Source organism: Podarcis muralis, chromosome 2, assembly GCF_964188315.1.
Source record: "Podarcis muralis chromosome 2, rPodMur119.hap1.1, whole genome shotgun sequence".
Classification (NCBI taxonomy): domain Eukaryota; kingdom Metazoa; phylum Chordata; class Lepidosauria; order Squamata; family Lacertidae; genus Podarcis; species Podarcis muralis.
The window spans coordinates 110,747,972-110,771,610 of NC_135656.1; the positions used below are offsets into that span (position 1 = coordinate 110,747,972).

The 23,639-nt window shown below is 48.7% G+C and overlaps 1 protein-coding gene across 2 annotated transcripts in view; it reads left to right on the forward strand.

Moving 5' to 3' along the window:
- The first annotated feature begins 6,351 nt into the window (after positions 1-6,351).
- DDAH2 (DDAH family member 2, ADMA-independent) overlaps positions 6,352-23,639 on the forward strand; it is a 41,583-nt gene continuing 24,295 nt past the window's right edge. The window contains exon 1 of one of the 2 annotated variants that reach the window (XM_028719845.2): positions 6,352-6,655. Coding sequence is in view for 1 of the 2 variants with exons in the window: in XM_077922575.1 (XP_077778701.1) it covers positions 11,262-11,480 (219 nt within the window). In the remaining variant the exon portion in view is untranslated. Of the gene's footprint in view, positions 6,656-11,246; positions 11,481-23,639 lie in introns of those variants that run through there. The other variant, XM_077922575.1, reaches the window with a different exon arrangement.

The following is a 23,639-nucleotide window of genomic DNA, read 5'->3' on the forward strand; positions in this document are numbered from 1 at the left end:
AACGATTAGGAAGAAATCCCGCCTGGTCTTTATGTATATGTTTCATTAATAGCCTCTTCAGTCTACTAGCCATTATATCGGCAAAGATCTTATAATCATTATTAAGCAGAGAGATTGGCCTAAAATTTTTTATGTCTGTTTTCTCAGTTTCTGATTTTGGAACCAAAGTTATATATGCCTCCTTCCAGGAGCCAGGAATTTTCCCTCCCTGGAGGATATTATTAATAACATCTCTAAGCACCGGAGCAAGGAGTTCTCCTAGTGTTTTATAATATTTTGAGGGCAGACCATCTGGCCCAGGGGCCTTACCATTTTTCATCCTATTAATGGCCTCAATAACTTCATTTACAGTAACTTCCCTGTTTAACCACGCTCTGTCCTCTTCTAAGATATATTTTCCTCTATCCTGCTCCAAGTATCTTTCAATTTCTATTCTATCTTCTGTCCCTCTCTCATATAACTTTCCAAAAAACTGAACAAACCCTTTTTCTATTTCCTCTGGATCTTCAATAATATTATCTTCCATCATTATCTTACTTATCACATTTTGCTTTTTCCTCTTCCTCAGCTGCCACGCAAGCAACTTTCCCATTTTATTCGCCGATTCAAAATACCTCTGCTTCATATATTTGATTCTCCAGTCCGATTCTTGGCTTAATATAGCTGAATACTGGGCCTGCAGCACCTTTATAGCACGAATAACCTCCTCATCTGCTGGATTTATGGTCAATTTCCTCTCAAAGTTTCTCAATTCTGTAAGAATTTCTACTTTCTTTTGTTCTCGCATTTTCCTCCTGTAATTATTTTGTTGAATTAGGATACCCCTCATGACCGACTTACTGGCATCCCATACCATATCTATGGTGGGTTCCCCCTTCAGATTCCAGTCAAAATACTCCTTCAGGGCGCCTTTAACCTTTTCTTTCACATCGTCTATATCCAATAGATTTTCATCCAGCCTCCATCTAAATTGTCCCTTAGATCCCCCTTTAATTTCCATAACCAGTGCACAGTGATCAGAAAGCGTCCTGGGTAAGATTTCACATCTTTTTACTCTTAATATAAAATTTCTTGTCGCCCAAATTTGGTCTATTCTTCCCCAGCTTTGATGAGGTTCTGAATAGTAAGTGAATTGCTTGGAGGTAGGATTTTTATACCTCCACACATCGATTAGATCCAGATTCTCCTCCAGGTCTTTAAAAGATTTCGGCAGCTTTCCCCTATCTGAGTTCCCTCTCTTTTCGCTCCTATCCAACTCCGGCACTGGGACCCCGTTAAGGTCCCCAAGCAGGATTAGTTTATGTGTTTCTAGATCTAGCAGAATTCTTTCGAGTTTCTCATAAAACTCTGCTTTATTTTTATTCGGGGCGTATACCGTCACAACATTGATTTTTTCCCCCTGAAAATTTAACTGTACCCCTAGAATTCTCCCTTCTTCATCTTTACAAATTTGTATGGGATCCCACTTCTCTTTTACATATATCACAACACCTTTCTTTTTATTTATCTCCGAATTTATGAACTCTACTCCTAATTTTTTGTTCTTCAAGATATGTTTATGTTTTTTCGCGATATGCGTTTCCTGGAAGCAGATTACATCATAGTTTTTGTTTTTCAATACTCTCTCGATTTTATTCCTTTTAACTTTCTCATTCAAACCATTTACATTCCAGGATAAAAAGTTTAGTTTGTGTGTTATTGTTTTCCTTTATCTGCTACGGTTTCACTGACCAAAGTCCCAAACTAAATTCTGCTGCCTCTGCTACCAGAGGGCTCCTCCTCCTCTGCCGTCCCTGCTCCCACCACGGCCTCATCAATTTCCTCATCTGATCCTTCCGACCTCTCCTCCCTCTCTCGACCCCCATCCTCCCCCATCCTCCCCACCTCCACCTCCCCCTCCCCCCATTCCCCGGCCTATTCTCTGTTCTTCCCAAGTCTTTCTCATACCTTCTCAAAAACTTTTCAGCTTCCTGTATGTCCATCAATCTAAATTTCTTTTCCTTATAATAGAAAGTGATCCCTTCCGGGAACTCCCATCTAAAGTGTATCCCATTTCTCTTCAAGGCAGCTACCACCTGTTTATATCTCTCTCTTTTACGTAATAACCTGACCGGGATTTCTTTGTAAATAATAATGGGTCTTCCATCAATTCTTAATCTGTTATGGTAGCTCTTCCTTAAAATTAAATTTTTCATTTCCACTGATTTGAAGATCACCAAACAGTCTCCCAAGAATTTACTGTTTCTAAATTGCTTAGGTCTCGACATCCTAAAAACATTTTCTATAGAAGAAGCCAGTTCCTCCTCCCTTATATCCAGCCATTTAGAGAGTTCACTAATCATTTTTCCTCTTATGTCTTCGTTTCTTTCCTCTGCTACTCCCCTAAATTTCAAATGTAACTGCTTTTGTCTCATGTCCGCCATGGCTAGATTGTCCCAGATCCTCTCTTGCGAGCTGCTTAATTCTCTCATCTCTTCTTTCATCTTTATTGTCTCCTTCCTTTGTTCCCTCATCTCCTTCTGTAATTTTCTATTAGATTCTTCAATTATTTTGGACTTAACAGAGAGGTCTTGTATTTTAGCCGAGAGTTCCCCAACTGCTCCTTCTATCCTTTTATCAATTCTTTCTTGCATCTCTCCTAACTTATTTTCCATACATAAAATATTTTGTTTAAACTCTTCCTTTATTCTCACCCACAGATTGTCTAGATCTTTGATTTCTTCCTGTCGGGACCATTTCCTTTCCCCTGGAGTCCCACCCCCTTTCTTCCCATCCTTCCCATCCCTCCCCGCCATTCCCAATTTTCCCCTCCCTATTACTTTCCCTTTCCTTCTCCTACCTTCTACTCCCCTAGGTCCCACCCTAAAAAATCAGCATAAATCAACAATTTTTAAGCGACAACTATGAAGAAATAGAACAAAGTAAGAGGGGAAGAAAACAGAGCAAAAATGAGCAGTTTACACCGACTAGAAGTGGTCAGACTTTTCAATATTATACCCAAACGCAAATCTCCAATCCTCTCCGGAGCAATGTCTTAAGCCAATATCTCTCCCGGAGTTCCAAAGCCCAATGTTCTAGTTCGGAGCGGGATATCGAGAAAGGAACAGTGCGGAACGACGTGGGGTGGGGTGATCTCACCTTAAATCCCAACAGTATCTTTCAAATGTTCCTCCCCATCCGCCTTCCCCCACAGTCCTTAGGTCCCAGAGCAACAGCACTTTCGGTCAACAACGAGCAAGCCTTAAAGAGATATTCTCCACTTTCTTATTCCAAGTCCAAACGGCAGTAAGTACGTCCTCAGACCGGGGAAACGAGGGGGGGATAGAGGGGAGCAGAGGAAAGTCGGCCAAGGAGGGGAGGGGGCGAAGCAAAGAAGAGGGAGGGACGCCAGAGGTTTCCTCCGTGTCTCCTACCGCCAACACTCTCCTAAATTCAGCCACTCACTCCACCTAATCCTCAGGCATCTAGACTCCCTTCAAGGACAGCCAATAATCATCCAGTGGTTCAATTAAATCCGTCGCAAAAGGAAAAAAAAATAAGAGAAAACAATTTGCACAGTCTAAGATCCAAAAAACTGCAGTTCCAAAAAGCATACGGTGCTTAAGAGCGACGTGGACGACACAGAGGAGTTCGCTGTTAGCGTCCCCCCCACTGCTTAGTCACTCTCTATTATCGTTGACGCACCCAACGTCCTTAGCGTCTGTATTGTTTTATAATTTCAAAGTTCTTAAGGTCTCTTTTAGGCAAATAAGTCTCCCAATCGCTTTTCACAACTTAAAGTTCGCTCACTCAGACAGACTTTATAAAAAAGCTTCTCATACCGTCGACTTTCACCTGCGCATTCTCAGTTCCATCGCCAAGTGAACTCCCGAACACACTTCTGAATAGCACCAGGCAAAACGCAGCTTCACTATCGCTTTTTATGCTTCCCAGCAGATGCACGTTCTGTCTGTAAGCTGCTACACACTGCGGCTGCCTTTCTTCTCTCCTTGGAAGCCCGTCGGCTCTCCTGGACGGAGCTCGAGGCGTCGCGTTGCGGGGTCGGAACTTTCCCCAATTGCGCTGGCGGGCTCCGTCTTCACTCTCTATCGGTGCGGAGAGCTGACACGCCCGTTTCCACGCCGCTGGGGGCCTGTCTCCTAAGGGTACCCCCCTTCGGATTTTTCGGGTTCGCAGCGCCCTAGCGAGCTCCCCAGACCTCCACAACGCCCAGAAAACCAGGAGCTGGTTCTCTGCGCTCCCTCCCAGGTCGCGACCGGAACCGGAAGGTGGTGTCCCATTCTCAAACTGGAAATACGTTTACTGTGAGAACGGAGAAACTGTAGAGGTGAGTGATGAAGACCCTTACTAGCAAAACATTATCTGTGTGCCTATAGCGTGTGCGATGAAGTTAAGTGTGTTTAAGTGCCCCTGAGAATCATATCAACATACCTCTGTTTCTCCTTCTGGCTATCCAACCTTGCCTGCGCTGCAGTTTTCAAGCTGCAGGCCAAGCCCCATTCATAGAATCATAGAGTTGGAATAGACCACAAGGGCCATCGAGTCCAACCCCCTGCCAAGCAGGAAACACCATCAGAGCACTCCTGACATATGGTTGTCAAGCCTCTGCTTAAAGACCTCCAAAGAAGGAGACTCCACCACACTCCTTGGCAGCAAATTCCACTGTCGAACAGCTCTTACTGTCAGGAAGTTCTTCCTAATGTTTAGGTGGAATCTTCTTTCTTGTAGTTTGGATCCATTGCTCCGTGTCCGCTTCTCTGGAGCAGCAGAAAACAACCTTTCTCCCTCCTCTATATGACATCCTTTTATATATTTGAACATGGCTATCATATCACCCCTTAACCTCCTCTTCTCCAGGCTAAACATGCCCAGCTCCCTTAGCCGTTCCTCATAAGGCATCGTTTCCAGGCCTTTGACCATTTTGGTTGCCCTCCTCTGGACACGTTCCAGTTTGTCAGTGTCCTTCTTGAACTGTGGTGCCCAGAACTGGACACAGTACTCCAGGTGAGGTCTGACCAGAGCAGAATACAGTGGCACTATTACTTCCCTTGATCTAGATGCTATACTCCTATTAATGCAGCTCATTACGTGGTAGTGTAGCTATGTGACATGGTTGCCCCCGGAAGGTGAGATATTTGGGCCTCGGTCCTGGAGCCGCAAAGGCAGGAAGACCCGATGGAGGAGAGGGTGAAAGAGCTCTTTAACTCCAAAGTACTTAATTCGTTCCAGAGGTCCATTCTTAACCTGAAACTGTTCTTAACCTGAAGCACCACTTTAGCTATTGGGGCCTCCTGCTGCTGCCACGCCGCCAGAGCACAATTTCTGTTCTCATCCTGAAGCAAAGTTCTTAACCTGAAGCACTATTTCTGGGTTAGTGGAGTCTGTAACCCGAAGCGTATGTAACCCGAGGTACCACTGTACTAATGGATTGCCTGACATCTAAAAGGTAATAATAACAAAGGTGCCAGGTGAGTTTGGTGTGGGATACTTTGAGAGCGGAGATGCTAATGCTTAAAGGAGGTCCTTTAGAAACCTTTTGCTCCAGTCTGTTTAGGATTTTATATGTTACAGCTGGAAGAATCAGAAAGCAGCAACTTTCCAGAAACAACCCCCCGCCCCCAATTCCAACATCCTAAAAACACTAACCTCCCAAGGTAAGAGAGGAGCTCTCTCCCCTTAACAATCCTAAACACATCATAATATCATTATCCCAAGGGACCAATTCCCCCCCCCCCCCAAGTCAGGGGCACGAAGCTCAGCACTGCCATTTGTTTCCAATGCCAAGCCCAGAATACCTGCCACGATAAAGACACATAGAAGCATGTGCAGAGTGCATTTTCCCCAACCTACCTACAAATCTCAGCTAGTTGTTACATAATCGGGGATCATGAGGTGACAGGGTCGAACAGGAGTGTCAATCCCTGCCTGCGCAGCTCAGAGCGGTATATAAATTCTGCAAGATGAAATAGTTCTGTGCAACTGGAAGGCTCGCTGCGTCCCACGAAAAGGACGCATAAGATCCCATTTCTAAGCAGAAAGGCAGGCGGTAAAAACTTCATTAAGCACGGAAAGAGGGCGTGGCTCCAAGGGAAGGGGTAATATACACATTAAACCACAAGGGTCTCTAAGAAGGATTCTAGTGTGACAAAAGAATTCTCCACGCCCTACTCCGCCCCCGCCTCTCAGTCTAACTCTATCTAACGATTATCAATATTGCACACTTTTTGGAGACGATCGAGTCCACCGTGATCAAACAACAGCAGCGTGAAGGTGGGGAAGAACTGGCGGGGGTGGGAGTCGGCGCTTGCTTTTAACCCCTTGGGAGGGGAGGGGTGTCCCGGAGCCCCGCCCCCTCCCCGCCCCAGCCTCGAGACAATGAGATCCCAGCCCCGCGCTGCGCTAGCAATGGCGAAGTCGGCGCCGCGCCCCCCGCCCAGCCGCGGCCGCTTTCGGGGGTGACGGAGCCCAGCCGGGACCCCTCTCCTCCGCCTCCCCTGCTCCCCGCTCCCGCCGGGGAAAGCGCGCGGGCTGCGATCGCCTGCCTGCCCGCCCCCCACCCCAGGCGAGAGAGCGGCGGCGGCGCCCTCCCGCTTCCCCCCACCCCATACATTCTCCGGCGAGGAGGCGCCTGGTGGATGGAAGCGCCCTGCGAGAGGTGAGAGGGGCACGGGAGGGCCGGGGTGGTTTCTTTTTGGGTGGGTGGGGGGGCGCTGGCTGAGCCAGGACGCCTGGGTTCCTCAGGCGAAGGGGATCTAGCAGGCTGGATGTCAAAAGAGGTGTCTCTGGGATGGAGGACTTCTAGGTCCCACCCCTTCCACGGGGTCTGGTAGGATAGGTCATAGCAGGGGTGGTGGTGGTGACTATTCCCAATTTTGTTTGGCTTTTTTGGAGGGGCGGTCTAGGACCAAGGTGGGAGGGAATCGGGACGCCTGGGTCCTTTGGGCAGTTTGGGGGCTCTGGGGGTGCGCAGCTAGCAGGAGGTTAGAGAGCAAGGGGGCTTGGGAGGAGGAGTGGGGTCAATCGGACCCGCGGTCGGAGTGTGGGGGCTGACTTGGTGTTCTTGGGTTACCACCTCCTGGGAGATGGGTGTGCAAGTCAGGCCAGCAGAACAAGGGGGAGCCGAGGCTCCTCTGGGTGGGAGAGGCTCGTGGGGGTGTGGCCTTTTTGGGTGGGTGGGTGGAGATCGAGAGCCAAGAGTCCTGGTTTCTACTGGTCCGGGACTGGGACTGCAGGTGGCGGCACACGGAGGATTGGAGCCGGTTCCTGGAGGAGCAGGCGTCTAAGCACACTGGGAAGGGGGAAGCTGGAACGGGGGTCCTTTGGGAAAACACAGGTATGGTTCGTACCTGGTTGGAGAAGAGTGCCAGACAGGGCACAGCACAACCAAATCCACCTGTTTAATGAGGGAGGCATGGGGCGAATTCCAGAGGGGCTTCAGCTGCCTTGGTGAAACCCAGGAGTCCTGGCTTTTGCCCGCTAGTCTCCTCCAGATGTTTTCCTTTGGCCTTCTGCCACCTTCGTCCCCAGACTTTGTGACACTTAAAAAACAACAACCGAGAGTTTCTTGTTGACCAGGATTCCTGGGTTCCCTTTTCTGCAGGAGTGCGACATTTGCCAAGAAGACTTTTTAAAAGTTGTGGGGCGTTGCAGAGTTGCTGAAATCGCTGTGTTCTGGGGTCGTGGGGAGAAGGAAAGAAGCGTGGAGTCCTGGGCAGATGGTGTTGCGCATGGTGCTTGATTTCCAAAAAAGCCACACGCACGCAGTAGGTTGGGTTAGGCTGTGGCGATGCACTGCCAACGCACCCTGGATTTTCTGCTGAGAGTGGTCTTTGCCAGCCAGCCTGGTGCCCTCTGACCCCCTGGAGGTCATCAGCTGGGTGGAGACCGGGTTTGAAGGTTCTGAGCTAGCTTGGTGGGGAGAGGCTGTGGCTCAGTGGAAGGAAAATGTGCTCCGCATCCAGGTTCAATTCCTGGAAGACTCCCGTCTAACATCCTGCTGGCCAGAACAGGTGGCACATAAGAATATAGGACGCTGCCCTGCATTTCATCCGACCATTGGTCCATCTAGCTCCCTACCGTCTTACACCGACTGGCAGTGGCCAGGTTCCAGCAGGGCTCTCTCCCATCTCCTACCTGGAGATGTCTGGGATTGAACCTGGGACCTTCTGCTTGCAAGGCAGATGCTCTGCCGCTGAGCCACAGCCCTGCCCTGGCCCTTCCTAGCACTGAGCTGGCTGTCAATGGTATATGACGCTTCTGACGCTCCTTCCTGAATCTTTCTCTCTGGGGTCCTGTTGGTTCCAGGGCGAGCTTCCTCACCTTAATGGTGCTTTCTATCATAGCGGCTGCTGAAGCTGGGAGTAAAGAGGCTGAACGCTTGGGTTTCATGGGCTCTTGTTTTCCCCTTGTTATTTATTGAAATATTTGGCGCGGTAGGAATGTATTGATCTCAGCGGGTAAAAAGTTTGTAGCTTGTCAAATTGATTTTCCAAATAATAAATGGATACTGGGCTTTTTTGTATTCTGCTTATTAGTGAAGGCTGCTATTCTGTACCTACTTACCTGGGGGCATGGTTGTACACAGGGGGCGGGCATGTAAGGGAGCAGTGCCCGTCCTGTCCTGTCGATGAAGTGTGACCCCGGCTCTCAGCTTCCTTAAATAAAAGTTTCCAGACTTTTTAGAACCTGTGATATGAGACAAAATGGATAGACACTCTTCTGTTTTTTTTTGTGTGAAAAAATTGCTTCCTCCTCCTCCTTCAGTGTTTTATTTTGCCCCCTGGAAAAATTTAGCATTTCCCAACCTGGAAAAAAGTCCTGTGGTGCCCTTGACTGTGGGTTAGTTCCACTTGCATCAGTGGGGCTTACTGTTTAGAAGGCATGTATGGGACGCAGATGGCGCTGTGGGTTAAACCACAGAGCCTAGGACTTGCTGATCAGAAGGTCGGCGGTTCGAATCCTTGCAGTGGGGTGAGCTCCTGTTGCTCAGTCCCTGCTCCTGCCAACCTAGCAGTTTGAAAGCACGTCAAAGTGCAAGTAGATAAATAGCTACCGCTCCGTCGGGAAGGTAAACAGCGTTTCCGTGCGCTGCTCTGGTTCGCCAGAAGCGGCTTAGTCATGCTGGCCACATGACCCGGAAGCTGTGCGCCGGCTCCCTCGGCCAATAAAGCGAGATGAGCGTCTCAACCCCAGAGTTGGCCACAACTGGACCTAATGGTCAGGGGTCCTTTTACCATTTTTATAAGGTTGCCCTGTTAATTATGACAATATTGTTAGAAACTCAGATATATAACCTTGGCGCCAAATGGCTCCTGAAACCAATGTTTCAGTTGCCAAAACTTGAATTTCTCCCTGCCATTTTTAGGCAAGATGGCTCTGAAGTCTTATTTTTCAAGTGATGGGCTGACTGTGATTCATTAAGCATCCGGCTAGTTCCGATGACAACCTTGAAGCTAGGTTAAGAACTTTGAGAATTTAAAGAAGAAAAGTCGCTTGATCCAGGGAGAATCCACATATTTATTGACCTGTTCTGACCTCTTTTTCCCCCGCTCAGGCTGCACAGAAAAAGCAATTTGGTTCCAGAAATTCATTTCGATTGTGCAGATAAAATGTAACTGATAGAATTCTACAGGGTGTAGGATTAGTGTGTTAAAACAGTGCAGGTCCAAGGATCCCCTGATGGTGGGGACGTCAGGTGGTTGAAAGCCAAGTGAAATATGTTTGGGAAGAGAAATTGCTTCACATGTCAGTGTAGTGGTTAGAGCAAGCATAGGGAATCCTGTGGCTGATGTTGCCTCATGTGGTCAGAAACCTGTCTCAATGGCCTTGGGCCAGCCGCTCTCTCAGCCCTAGCCTACCCTACAGGGCTGTTGTGATGTTGAAGTGAGAGGTGAGGGGAAAAACTATTATACCGTATCTTTCGCTCCATAAGACACACTTTTCTCCTCCTATAAAGTAAGGGGAAATGTCTGTGCGTCTTATGGAGCAAATGCGTGGTCCCTGGAGCTGAATTGCCCAGGGGCAAAAAGCAGTTCGTGCTCTTTTTTTAAAAAAAAAAGAGGGAAGGGGGTGTTGAAGCAAAGCCGCTGAGCAAAACGATAACAACAAGAAGATCGGAAGATGGGACTTGTGAACACCAAAAGCAGCAGAAATATGAGATGATCGGACCCTTACTGAACTCGAAGCGTGGGAACCCCCAACAAAAATTTAAAATTTGGCAAAATATTTGGACTTTATGATATGCATTGATATAATTTGGAATCTAATGTGATATGATTGGATTGTTAAATGGAAAACTTAATAAAAATTATTTTTTAAAAAGAAAGAAACAAAGCCACTGAGCAGCTGATCAGCAAGCGATCGGGAGGGGAGATAAGGGACTCTAGTGATAAAGGAGGCTGCCTGGGAGGGGGGAGGTAAAAGCCCATGGATCCTCAGGATTTTTGCATTGGGTCACCCCCAAATTCATCATCAGATCACATAGCATGTCTGTGGCCACAGCATGAACCACAAAAATCATACATCCACTGTTTCGTTCAGAATATTTTTTTTATTGTTTTCCTCCTCTAAAAATTAGGCGCGTCTTATGGTCAGGTGGGGACGCGGGTGGCGCTGTGGGTAAAAGCCTCAGCGCCTAGGGCTTGCCGATCGAAAGGTCGGCGGTTCGAATCCCCGCAGCGGGGTGCGCTCCCGCTGCTCGGTCCCAGCGCCTGCCAACCTAGCAGTTCGAAAGCACCCCTGGGTGCAAGTAGATAAATAGGGACCGTTTACTAGCGGGAAGGTAAACGGCGTTCCGTGTGCTGCGCTGGCTCTCCAGATGCAGCTTTGTCACGCTGGCCACGTGACCCGGAAGTGTCTGCGGACAGCGCTGGCCCCCGGCCTCTTGAGTGAGATGGGCGCACAACCCCAGAGTCTGGCAAGACTGGCCCGTACGGGCAGGGGTACCTTTACCTTATGGTCAGGTGAGTCTTATGGAGCAAAAAATACGGTACATTGCCTTGAGCTCCTTGGAGGAAAAGCAAGAGACAAATGCCGTAAGCAAATACATAACTTGGTTTGGGCTCAATTGTGTCTTTGAAACCAATTTACGGAGTTGAGTCTGGACTCGGGTGAAGCCCTGACAGGTGGGTTGGGCAGAAAACATCCCTAGCTAGAGGTGCCTCTGTGTGTTCATTTGTGGATATACAATTAAAGCCTGCCAACTTTGCTCTTGAGGGTTTCCTCCCTAGGCTTCCCAAGATTTTTAAACAGTTTTTTTGGCAATGGGTGGGACAGTTCTCGAGGCCAGCTGTGGAGTTGACTGTACTCAAGAGTTCAAGAGGCAGAGGAGGAGTGCAGAAAGTCCCGAGTTTATTACTTGTGTTCCCACATCATCAATTCCTTTCCCTTCCTCCTGGCCAGAACCAAATCAAACCAATAAAAGGAATCCGCTGGATCGGGATCAGCCTTTTCTTTGGAGAGAGGAAGGAATTGGGGCGCAGGTATGGCACGGCCAGCTCCGGTTCTGGTCTTAGACAGCAGAGAAACAAAATAATGAATTAGCAGGTCAGGAGGCAAAATGGGGAGGGAAGGAACCGCTGCTGAAACGTGTTCTTTAAGGAAGTGGCGAATACATATTTCTTTTCTTGACAAGGCTTATATTCCGCCCAGAGACCCTTTCCTGGTTTTTCTCGCTCTGTGTTGCATTTTTGCTGTTCGTTCTCTGGTTGCTTCTGTGCTTTATGATTCCTGTTGGGGAAAGGGCGTGTTGATATGTGCGTCCAGGGAGACTGGCTTTGAGCTGCTTGGCTGTTGGTTAGCAAAACTGCTTCTTGATAAACTTGGGTGTGTGTGTGTGTGTCACACGCTGAGACGGAGAATGTAGAGTCCACCTCAGGGACAAGTCATTCCAGCTGGCTCGTGCCGGGAATCTCTGTGGGCTTGGAGGTTTCGACAGGGGATGTGCACAGGAAGCGAAAGTGAGCTCTTTCACGGCCCCCACTTAAGACAATCTTTTTTCTTGCCGGATTTTTTTGCCCACCCGAATTTGCCCTCCGTCCAAGCCTTCTGCAGTTCTGCTCACCCTGGTGAGTCTGCCGCTGACCTCTGGCGAGCGTGACGGGAGAAGGGCCTTCTTCCCAACTTGGAAGGTGGGCTGGGATCCTTCTGGCCATTGTGTAGCGCTGTCACCCCACAGCTTCACATTTGGGAGGAAGGAGTGGGTGTTGTCTGGTAGCTGTGTGGAAAGGGTAGAGCAGGGATGTGGAGCCTGTGGCCCTGCAGATGGCATTGGCCTCCAACTGGCGTGCTCTGGTCCAGGGGGTCACGAAGAGTTGGACACGACTAAATGTCTAAACAACAACAAGACCATTTCCTATGTCTGTTCCTCTAGCCAATGCCAACCTTTTTTGAACAAAATCTCCATGCGGAATCTCCATGCTGCATTTGGTGCAGGTTCTTGAAGGGGCAACAGAGCCCAGCTGACTAGCTGCCCCACATTTCCTTTTCTTGAGGAAAGCAGGGGGTGGGATGGGTTGCCCAGGGAGGGGGGGGGGCTGGGGAAAAGTGACTGCAGTATAGTGGTACCTCGAAAGTTGAACGGAATGCGTTCCGGAGGTCTGTTTGACTTCCAAAATGTTCAGAAACCAAGATGCAGCTTCTGATTGGCTGCAGGAAGCTTCTGCAGCCAATCGGAAGCCACATCAGACGTTCATGTTCCAAAGAACGTTTGCAAACCGGAGCACTCACTTCCAGGTTTGTGGCGTTCGGAAGCCAAAACGTCTGAGTACCAAGGCGTTTGCAAACCAAGGTACGATCGTATTTCATTTGGTCAGCAAGGCGGGACTGAGATTGAAGACCCCCTGCTCTTTCCGTCTTGTTTTACCGCATCAGGGAAAAGAGAGGGAGGGGGCCTGAACATCTATCCTGCCGACCCTTTGGAGTAGCACATCACCTTGGGCATTTGGCTCTTAGGACTCCCAGTCGCGCCAGCAACCAAATTTGGAGTCCAGTCCAGCCCCTGCCCACAGGTAATGTGGGGAATAAGTTCTATTCAACATGTTGTTGTGGTTTAGTCATGTCCGCCTCTTCGTGACCCCGTGGACCAGAGCACGCCAGGCACTCCTTTCTTCCACTGCCTCTCGCAGTTTGGTCAAACTCATGCTGGTAGCTTCGAGAACACTGTCCAACCATCTCATCCTCTGTCGTCCCCTTCTCCTTGTGCCCTCCATCTTTCCCAACATCAGGGTCTTTTCCAGAGGGTCTTCTCTTCTCATGAGGTGGCCAAAGTATTGGAGCCTCAGCTTCATGATCTGTCCTTCCAGTGAGCACTCAGGGCTGATTTCCTTCAGAATGGAGAGGTTTGCTCTTCTTGCAGTCCATGGGACTCTCAAGAGTCTCCTCCAACACCATAATTCAAAAGCATCAATTCTTCGGCAATCAGCCTTCTTTATGGTCCAGTTCTCACTTCCATACATCACTATTGGGAAAACCACAGCTTTAACTATACGGACCTTTGTTGGCAAGGTGATGTCTCTGCTTTTTAAGATGCTGTCTAGGTTTGTCATTCAACGTATGTCTGAGTAAACATAGGTTTGGTGGTTCTTTCAGTTTGGCTTTTCTTGCATCAAAACAGAATGCCAGTTTATTTTACACCAGATTTATTGCTCTTGCTAGAACAGTAGCTACATTTTTATCCTGCCTTTCTTCCAGGGAGCTCAATGCAAGGAGCGTAGCTTCTCCCACCTCTGATTTTAGCACCAAACCTCTTGGGTGTGTTAATGGCTCAATGACATCAGGGAGCTTCCAAAATGAGCAGTGATTTGACCCTGGAATATCCCTGGGCCTAGTCTGGCACTCGAATCACTGTGACACACAGCCTCTCAAGCATATTGTATTATTTTTCAGGAACTGTAACATGAAACCTGCTTAATTTTTGATCGACATGCCGCCGCCCTGCTGCTTTTTGTGTGTAGAGTTAACAAACACCGAGAACGGCACGGCTGCTGTGTGGCAGGAGAGAATCTTGACAGATTCAGCTTGCCCACATCTATACATTTACAGCTCTGCCTTAAGAATCGTGGCTACTCCCAAAGAATCCTGGGAGCTGTAGTTTATGAAGGATGCTCCGGGTTGCTTGGAGAACCCTATTCCTCACCCGGAGCTGCAATTCCCAGAGTTCCCTGGGAAGAGGGATTGGACTGTTAAACCACTTTGGGAATTGTGGCTCTGTGAGGGGAACAGAGGTCTTCTTGCAACTCTCAGCTCCCTTGACAAAGTAAAGGTAAAGGGACCCCTGACCATTAGGTCCAGTCGTGACCGACTCTGGGGTTGCGGCGCTCATCTCGCTTTATTGGCTGAGGTGTACAGCTTCCGAGTCATGTGGCCAGCATGACTAAGCCGCTTCTGGCGAACCAGAGCAGTGCACGGAAACGCCGTTTACCTTCCCACCAGAGTGGTACCTATTTATCTACTTCCACTTTGATGTGCTTTCAAACTGCTAGGTTGGCAGGAGCAGGGACCGAGCAACGGGAGCTCACCCCGTAGCGGGGATTCGAACTGCCAACCTTCTGATCGGCAAGTCCTAGGCCCTGTGGTTTAACCCACAGCGCCACCCACATCCCTTCTTGACAGAGTACAGCTCCCATAATTCTTTGGAGGAAGCCATGATAGTTTAAAGTGGTATCGTAGTGTTTTAAATATGCGGTGTGAATGTGGTCCCGCTCAATTTATTTCTATGCCATCCAAACTCTGTTTAAGTATCTCCAGTGAAGGAGAGACTGCTCTTGCCATCAGAATGTTCTTCCCAGCGTTTAGTTGGAGCTGTCATTTGACTTTTCGGTTTGGATGCTACTCTTTGGGACAACAGAAAACTACTGGAAAGGCGTAGATGAGTGCAGAGCAACTGCTTTGCAGCCAGAAGGCGTCAGTGCTTGGCTTCCAGAATCTCCTGATAGGGCAGGGAAAAGACTCCCTGTTTGAAACTCTGGTGAGCCACTCCCTTCGTAACAGAAGACCCAGGTGGATTGAGCCAGGCTTGGCAGCTTCCTGCAAACATCACAGATGTCATCAAAAGCACTACGGAGGAATCATCAAAGGGACTGGACTTGCTTCTCAACAATGGTCCAAATAACTGTGCAGGCACAGCGTGGAAACCTCCTTGAGGGATACCTGAAAGCTTAATGCCTGAATCTCTGCTGGAAGAGTGTCCCAGCAACCCCAAAGGCCTGCTTTCTGGTTGCTTGCCCACAGGAAAGAGAGTATCCCTTTTGCAAAGGAGAAAACTATTTCCTGTGTCTGCTACACAAATATTCCCCTAGAGCAGTTGCCCCAAGGAGCCTGGAGAGTTCGTTTTGCTTTTGCTTGTGGGGTTTGTGTGTGTGGTGGCGGAGGAGAAGGCGGAGGCCCTCGAGACCACCTTCTGGGTATCTCTGCTGCTTGCAAATCCCATTGTTTTCCTTTCCCTCTGCCTCTCTCTTGTCTTTTCTCCCCCCTTTATCCCTCCGACATGAATTTAAACAGAAACATGTGTTGCATTTTTTCCGCCTTAGCGCATCCTGGCTGCTCCCCTTGGCTTGCAAGGCCTTCCCCTGTGGGGTCCTGGTTTCCTTTGGCTAAACGCCCCCAGCTGCAAGACTGGCCTCCATTAGTGACCCTCGCTGACCTCGGCTGGCGACTTTGCTGTCCCAGCCCGTGAGGAGGAAAGTGTCTCGCTCTGTGTGTATATATATGAGGGGATTTCTGGGTGAGGCAGGGGGTTCCCCCCCCTCCCCCTTTCCTGTTGAGAACCGCTACTTGGCCAAAACAACCCTAGCAACAAAGGAAGCGCTGTTTGTTGCTGCATTTTGACCGGAATGAGCCGTCCGAGATAAGGGTTGTGTTAAGATCGGGAGGCCGGCTTGCTCAGAGTCTGCTTCCTCCCATCTCCAATCTCTTGAGATTAACAGCAAACCGGCCTCTGGTCCATAACCACCATCTGTGCAACGGGGTTCACGGGAAGGGGCCGAAATTAAGAAGGATGGAAAACTTGGGAGGACCAAACAGGGCTGTGGAATGCCAAAGCAATAATACAACATAGCAGGGGTTAGAAGCATAGAATTGTAGGGCTGGAAGGGACTATGAGCGTTGTCTGGTCCCCCCCCCTGCAATGCATGAACCTTTTGCCCAACGTAGGATTTGAACCCAAGACCCTGAGATCAAGAGTCTCATGCTCTGAAGACCGAGCTATGTTTTTCCAGCCAGAGGGATGCATTCCTTTTTGGGTGACCTTCCAGGGGCCGCATGCCAGTAGTGGGAGGGGCCAGAAGCCAAGGTGGCTGGAGCAACCCATGCTTGTTTCATTCTCGCATTTCCCCTTCTATCCTTCATCCAAAGGCAAGCAAGAAACTGATCCTAGACCTGGGGGACGCCAGTGCTTATTGGGGTACACCTCTCTAGTTCCTCCAGGGGGTTTTTGGTGACACAATGGGGTGCATGCTTGTGGGGTACTTTATCAAGTGTTCCCTCAAATGTAGAGCCTGCTCTGATCAAAGGGAAGAAGCTTTTTCTTAAGGAAAAAAGAAACTGAGACAGATGAGGCTTTTCGTGGCAGATTCGTGCACCAAATTCTGTTCTTGCGCAACCTGACTACAGATTCCCTACAGATTCCTGTCATAGTTAGCTCTACCTCTCTTTCAAATCAGAACCAGTGAAGGCGGTGAAGGTCCTGTATGAGTGTCTGGAGGTGGTTGGAGGATGGATGGTGGCTAACAGATTGAGGTTGAATCCTGACAAGACAGAAGTACTGTTTTGGGGGGACAGGGGGTGGACGGGTGTGGGGGACTCCCTGGTCCTGAATGTGGTAACTGTGCCCCTGAAGGACCAGGTGTGCAGCCTGGGAGTCATTTTGGACTCACAGCTGTCCATGGAGGCGCAGGTTAATTCTGTGTCCAGGGCATCTGGTACGCAGGCTGAGACCCTATCTGCCCGCAGACTGTCTCGCCAGAGTGGTGCATGCTCTGCTTATCTCCCGCTTGGACTACTGCAATGCACCCTACATGAGGCTACCTTTGAAGGTGACCCGGAAACTGCAGTTAATCCAGAATGCAGCAGCTAGACTGGTGACTGGGAACGGCCGCCGGGACCACATAACACCTGAGAGATCTGCATTGACTCCCAGTACGTTTCCGAGCACGATTCAAAGTGTTGGTGCTGACAAAAGAAAGATTCCCCAACTGAACAGAGAACAATTTTTAATATTCGGTTGGAAGCCGCCCAGAGTGGCTGGGGAAACCCAGACAGATGGGCGGGGTATAAATAATAAATTATTGTTATTATTATTATGTGCAACTGAATGTTATGGACAGAACTTTGCCATTTGGTGAGAGAGAATATGGGTAGTATCCAGCCAGCTTCTACTCAGAGTTAGAACCACTGAAATCAATAACTTCAGTTGTACTCATGAAGTTAAATTAGAGCACTCTGAGTAGGGTTGGATACAACATTTTATTTTTAAGGGCAAATTGGGGTTCCTTGTTGTTGTTCCTCCTTCTTCACGCTTCTGTTGCCCCGAATTTCAACTAGGGAAACCTGGGTTTTCCATGCTAGGAATTGGTGGTGCTAGAGGCAGTTTTGTGGAGAGGACACTGGCTCTTCTTCCATTCCTACTATAAGCTACATTCCAGCCACACAGGTAAAATGTTTTGACGCACACACACACATGCACCCATTCAGGCAAGTAAAGGTCACTCTCGGGATTGAAGGCCACATAGCAGCCAGGCAGAAGGACTGGAGAAGAAAGTGTAGGTAGGGCTGGTGAGGGGCATGATGCCTTGAGGAAAGTGCTGGGGGCCAGATGGAAAGCCTGAAGGTCCACTTGGCCCCTGGCCCTGAGGTTCGCCACTCCCTACTTTGTTGCCTTCCACATTGCCTGTTTTAGATGGTAAGTTCCTTGGGGACAGGGATCTGTCTACTGGTAATAATACAGTCGGGTGGCTCTGTGGGTGGCTCTGTGGGTTAAACCACAGAGCCTAGGGCTTGCCGATCAGAAGGTCAGCGGTTCGAATCCCCGCGATGGGGTGAGCTCCTGTTGCTCAGTCCCTGCTCCTGCCAACCTAGCAGTTCGAAAGCACCTCAAAGTGCAAGTAGATAAATAGGTACCGCTCCGGTGGGAAGGTAAATGGCGTTTCCGTGCGCTGCTCTGGTTCGCCAGAAGCGGCTTAGCCATGCTGGCCACATGACCTGGAAGCTGTACGCCGGCTCCCTCGGCCAGTAAAGCAAGATGAGCGTCGCAACCCCAGAGTCGGTCACGACTGGACCTAATGGTCAGGGGTCCCTTTACCTTTAATAATACAGTCATACCTCGGGTTACGAATACTGCGGGTTGCGCGTTTTTGGGTTGCAGACCGTGCCGAAACCAAAAGTACTGGAATGAGTTACTTCTGGGTTTCGGTGCTCACGAATGCGCAGAAGCGCAAAATGACGTCACGCGCATGCACAGAAGCACTGAATCGTGTCACACACGTGCGAAAATACAGTGCTTCAGGCTATGAATGCTGCGAGTTGCGAACATGCCTCCCGCACGGATCATGTTCGCAACCAGAGGTATGACTGTAGTAGTTGGTTGTTGTTGTTTTTTTAAAAAATGCTACTATTATTACTTCTACAAGCAGGACCTGTAACAAAACGTTGCAGTTTAGAGTGGCCCCTCACAGAATGCTCTGTTCACTTCTTCGTTTCCTCCCGATTTTCTGTCCCCCACCCGCCAAACCATCAATTGATATTCTGTAGCTTATGTTCCCCACAACTCCTTCCCCCCCTTTTTTGCAGGGGGGTTACATTTGCAAACCGTGGGTTTTATTTATTGGTTCTTTCAAAGCATTTGTATCCTGCTCTTCATATTGCACGTGGTTTGCATATGAATAAAAGCAGAACAGAATAGTACCTCTTGCTGCTACCTCTTGTGCATGGATGGCTATGACACTCACCGCTGAACATCAGAAAGGGAGGTTATTATTTATGACATCCCCATTCGAAAGCCTCCTTGAATTTCCTTCTGCCTTAGAAAGGTAGGACAGAAGTGCTCCAATAAATACCGTAATTACATGAAAACCTGTGCATGCTTACTCAGAGGCAAGTTCCGCTGAGTGTATGTAGGATTGTAGCATCTTCTCCACTTAAGTAAATACAGTGGTACCTCGGGTTACAGACGCTTCAGGTTACAGACTCCGCTAAACCAGAAATAGTACCTCGGGTTAAGAACTTTACCTCAGGATGAGAACAGAAATTGTGCGGCGGCGGCAGCGGGAGGTCCCATTAGCTAAAGTGGTACCTCAGGTTAAGAACAGCTTCAGGTTAAGAACGGACCTCCGGAACAAATTAAGTTCTTAACCCGAGGTACCACTGAATATAGTTGGGTTGCCATGTTGGGTCGCCATGAAGTGGGGCAGGAATTGGGACATGATGAGTAGGTGGAGTTCAGGCAGATGAGGCAGGGTGTCACTGCCTTGAAGAAATATGTGTGACATCAGCTTAATCCCTGTCAAGCCAGCTATTTATTTTTTATTTTTTAGTGCAGAAATGGAAATCCCTTTTGGGAGAGCACCATGTTGTGCTTCTGTTTTGGAAAACAGCTGGGACTTCTTCTTTTTTCCATTTTTGGGCAAGTAACATTCTTGCTGCTGTAGTAGCATGCATGAATAAATTTCTATACAGTTTAGGTTGTTCTGTCCCTATAATTCCCAAAAGGAAGGCTTTTGATTTTTTTAATGAAAGTTATTGTGTTTTTCCATGTATAAGACTACATTTTTTCCTAAATTTTTGAAGTTTAAAATAAGGGGTGGTCTTATACATGGGAGAACAGCCTTTACCAAAGGTGTCGTGGGCTTTGAAGACACTCGAACTCAGGACGCAAGGGAGAAATGTGCTAAGAGGAAGGCACGCTTGGCAAATCCACACCGTGATCAACTCCCGCTCAGAAACCAATGTCCCCGTTGTGGAAGGACGTGTGGATCCAGAACTGGCCTCTACAGTCACCCACAAACTAATTGTTAAAACCGTGTTTATGGAAGACAATCTTACTCGGCTACGAGGGATCGTCAAAGAAGTTCACAGTGCATTTTCTTAATTTTGAGTCCCCCCAAATAGGGGGGTGTTATACACAAGGGCATCTTACACACGAAAAAATACGGTATTTTAAACATCCTTTTCAATTCATTATATATCATTCCCCAGTAAGCTTTCACCTTACTACAAGACCACCACATACAATAAAAAAGAACCTTCTCTTTCTTCTTTTCGGAGAACGCATGTTGTGCTTCTGTTTTGGAAAACAGTTCACCATGGAACCGAGCAGATCTGTAAGCAAGGATTACCAGACTCTCTAGATCAGCGGTTCTCAACCCGTGAGTCCCCAGATGTTGTTGGACTACAACTCCCATCATCCCTGAGCTCTGGGGACCCACAGGTTGAGAATGGCTGCTCTAGATGATGGGACTTCTGCAATGGGAGGAAAGCGACCAGCTACGTTTTTGGGAGAGGGTGGGCGAAGGGAGGCCATCTGTGAATAAAAATGTTAAGACACCTTGAGGGAGAATGTAAGGCGAGCCCTTCTGGTCCAGCAGCCTGTTCTCTTAGCGGCAAACCGGGTGCCCCCCTTGGAAGCCTGCAAGCCAGTTTCTCTTCCCTGCTTTGCCAATCTCCGCAACGGGCATTCACATTCATGCTGTTCTTTGGCAGTGGAGGTTGTTGGCGCCCGTCTGTCTCGAGAAGCAATGGAGTGTGCCTGTGGGGCAGCGGGCAGCAACCTTTTTCAGCAGGGGGCCGGTCCACCGTCCCTCAGACCTTGGGGGGGGGGGGGCGGACTATATTTTGGAAAAAAAGAGAGAACAAATTCCTATGCCCCACAAATAACCCAGAGATGCATTTTAAATAAAAGGACACATTCTACTCATGTAAAAACAGGCTGATTCCCGGACCGTCCGCGGGCCGGATTTAGAAGGCGATTGGGCTGCATCCGGCCCACGGGGCTTAGGTTGCCTACCCCTGCTCTGGGGGGTGAAGTCAAACCACCCTGTTTAGCGGCACTGAAAGTGACCTTTACCGGGGCGTGAGAAATAGAGGTGAAACATAGTCATTGTGGCTAGTAGTAGCCATTGGTAGCTTTGTCCGCCTGTTGATGGTGCTTCTGTTTTTAGAGAATTGATTTGTTTCCGTGTTGTTCATTTGTTCTGGGTTCTTTAAAAATATGGTTGCTTGTTTGTTTGTTTTTTAAAATACTGGTTAAAATACTGGTTAAAATACTGCTGAACAACTCCAGGCACGCCTGGAAGAAGCGGACCATTTGGATCCCTTCCAGTCGGGATTCAGGCCTCATCATGGGACTGAAACTGCCTTGGTCGCACTGGTTGATGATCTCCGGCGGGCTAGGGACAAAGGTGAGAGCTGTTTCCTAGTTCTGCTGGATCTCTCAGCGGCGTTTGATACCATCGACCATAACATCCTTCTGAACCGTCTTGAGGGGCTGGGAGCTGGGGGCACTGTCATACAGTGGTTCCGCTCCTTCCTCCTGGGCCGTGTTCAGAAAGTGGTGGTGGGGGATGAGTGTTCAGACCCCTGGGCCCTCACTTGTGGGGTGCCTCAGGGCTCTGTCCTCTCCCCCATGCTTTTCAACATTTACATGCAGCCACTGGGAGAGATCATCAGGAGGTTTGGGCTGGGTGTTCATCAGTATGCGGATGATACAAAGCTCTACCTCTCTTTTAAATCAGAACCAGTGAAGGCGGTGAAGGTCCTGTGTGAGTGCCTGGAGGCGGTTGGAGGATGGATGGCGGCTAACAGATTGAGGTTGAATCCCGACAAGACAGAAGTACTGTTTTTGGGGGACAGGAGGCGGGCAGGTGTGGAGGATTCCCTGGTCCTGAATGGGGTAACTGTGCCCCTGAAGGACCAGGTGCGCAGCCTGGGAGTCATTTTGGACTCACAGCTGTCCATGGAGGCACAGGTCAAATCTGTATCCAGGGCAGCTGTTTACCAGCTCCATCTGGTACGTAGGCTGAGACCCTATCTGCCTGCGGACTGTCTCGCCAGAGTGGTACATGCTCTGGTTATCTCCCGCTTGGACTACTGCAATGCGCTCTACGTGGGGCTACCTTTGAAGGTGACCCGGAAACTACAACTAATCCAGAATGCGGCAGCTAGACTGGTGACTGGGTGCGGCCGCCGAGACCATATAACACCGGTCTTGAAAGACCTACATTGGCTCCCAGTAAGTTTCCGAGCACAATTCAAAGTGTTGGTGCTGACCTTTAAAGCCCTAAACGGCCTTGGTCCAGTATACCTGAAGGAGCGTCTCCACCCCCATCGTTCTGCCCGGACACTGAGGTCCAGCTCCGAGGGCCTTCTGGCGGTTCCCTCACTACGAGAGGTCAAGTTACAGGGAACCAGGCAGAGGGCCTTCTCGGTAGTGGCGCCCGTCCTGTGGAACGCCCTCCCATCAGATGTCAAAGCGATAAACAACTACCTGACATTCAGAAGACATCTGAAGGCAGCCCTGTTCAGGGAAGTTTTTAATATGTGACATTTTAGTGTTTTTTTTATCTTTGTTGGAAGCCGCCCAGAGTGGCTGGGGAAACCCAGCCAGATGGGCGGGGTACAAATAATAAATTATTATTATTATTATTATTATTATTATTCATTTTCAATTACAAAAATCCAATACAGTGGTACCTCGGGTTACAGACGCTTCAGGTTAAAAACGCTTCAGGTTACAGACTCCGCTAACCCAGAAATAGTACCTCGGGTTAAGAACTTTGCTTCAGGATGAGAACAGAAATCGTGCTCTGGCGGCGCAGCAGCAGCAGGAGGCCCCATTAGCTAAAGTGGTACCTCAGGTTAAGAACAGTTTCAGGTTAAGAACGGACCTCCGGAATGAATTAAGTTCTCAACCCGTATGCGCCATATTATATTCACACCAAATAGCAATACCAATTCAAATACAAATTAATTACATCAAATAGCAATTCAATTGCAAATCAATTACATATGTTTCAACGGTTTTCTTGCACGCTTCCACGATCTATATAAAAAGAGAGAGAGAGAGTGAGAGTGCATATGCAAACACACAGACCCTCATTTTTATAAGTTGGTTTTATAAATAGGTGGGGAGCTGGCTTATCGCAGCTCACATCAGCCACTACACCTGACCAGGCGGTTGCCTAGGATGCTTCCGTCCAGAATGGGCCAATTAGAGTCCTGCCATATGAGTCCTGCTTTTCCCTCTGGTGGCTGGTGGTTTGTGTTTGTCACCTGCACTATATCCCTATTTCCCCTTATTAATAATGGCAGAAGGCCAGGCTGGAATCGCACCTGCCAGGGAGGGAGGCTTTTTATTGAAATATTTTTATTTTTATTAAAAAAGGTAGGCGGTGTGCAGAAGGGGAGTAGATAAATTCCAAATAGAGTGGTACCTCGGGTTACAGACGCTTCAGGTTACAGATGCTTCAGGTTATAGACTCCGCTAACCCAGAAATAGTACCTCGGGTTAAGAACTTTACCTCAGGATGAGAACAGTAATTGCGTGGCGGCAGCGGGAGGCCCCATTAGCTAAAGTGGTACCTCAGGTTAAGAACAGTTTCAGGTTAAGAATGGACCTCCAGAATGAATTAAGTTCTTAACCTGAGGTAGCA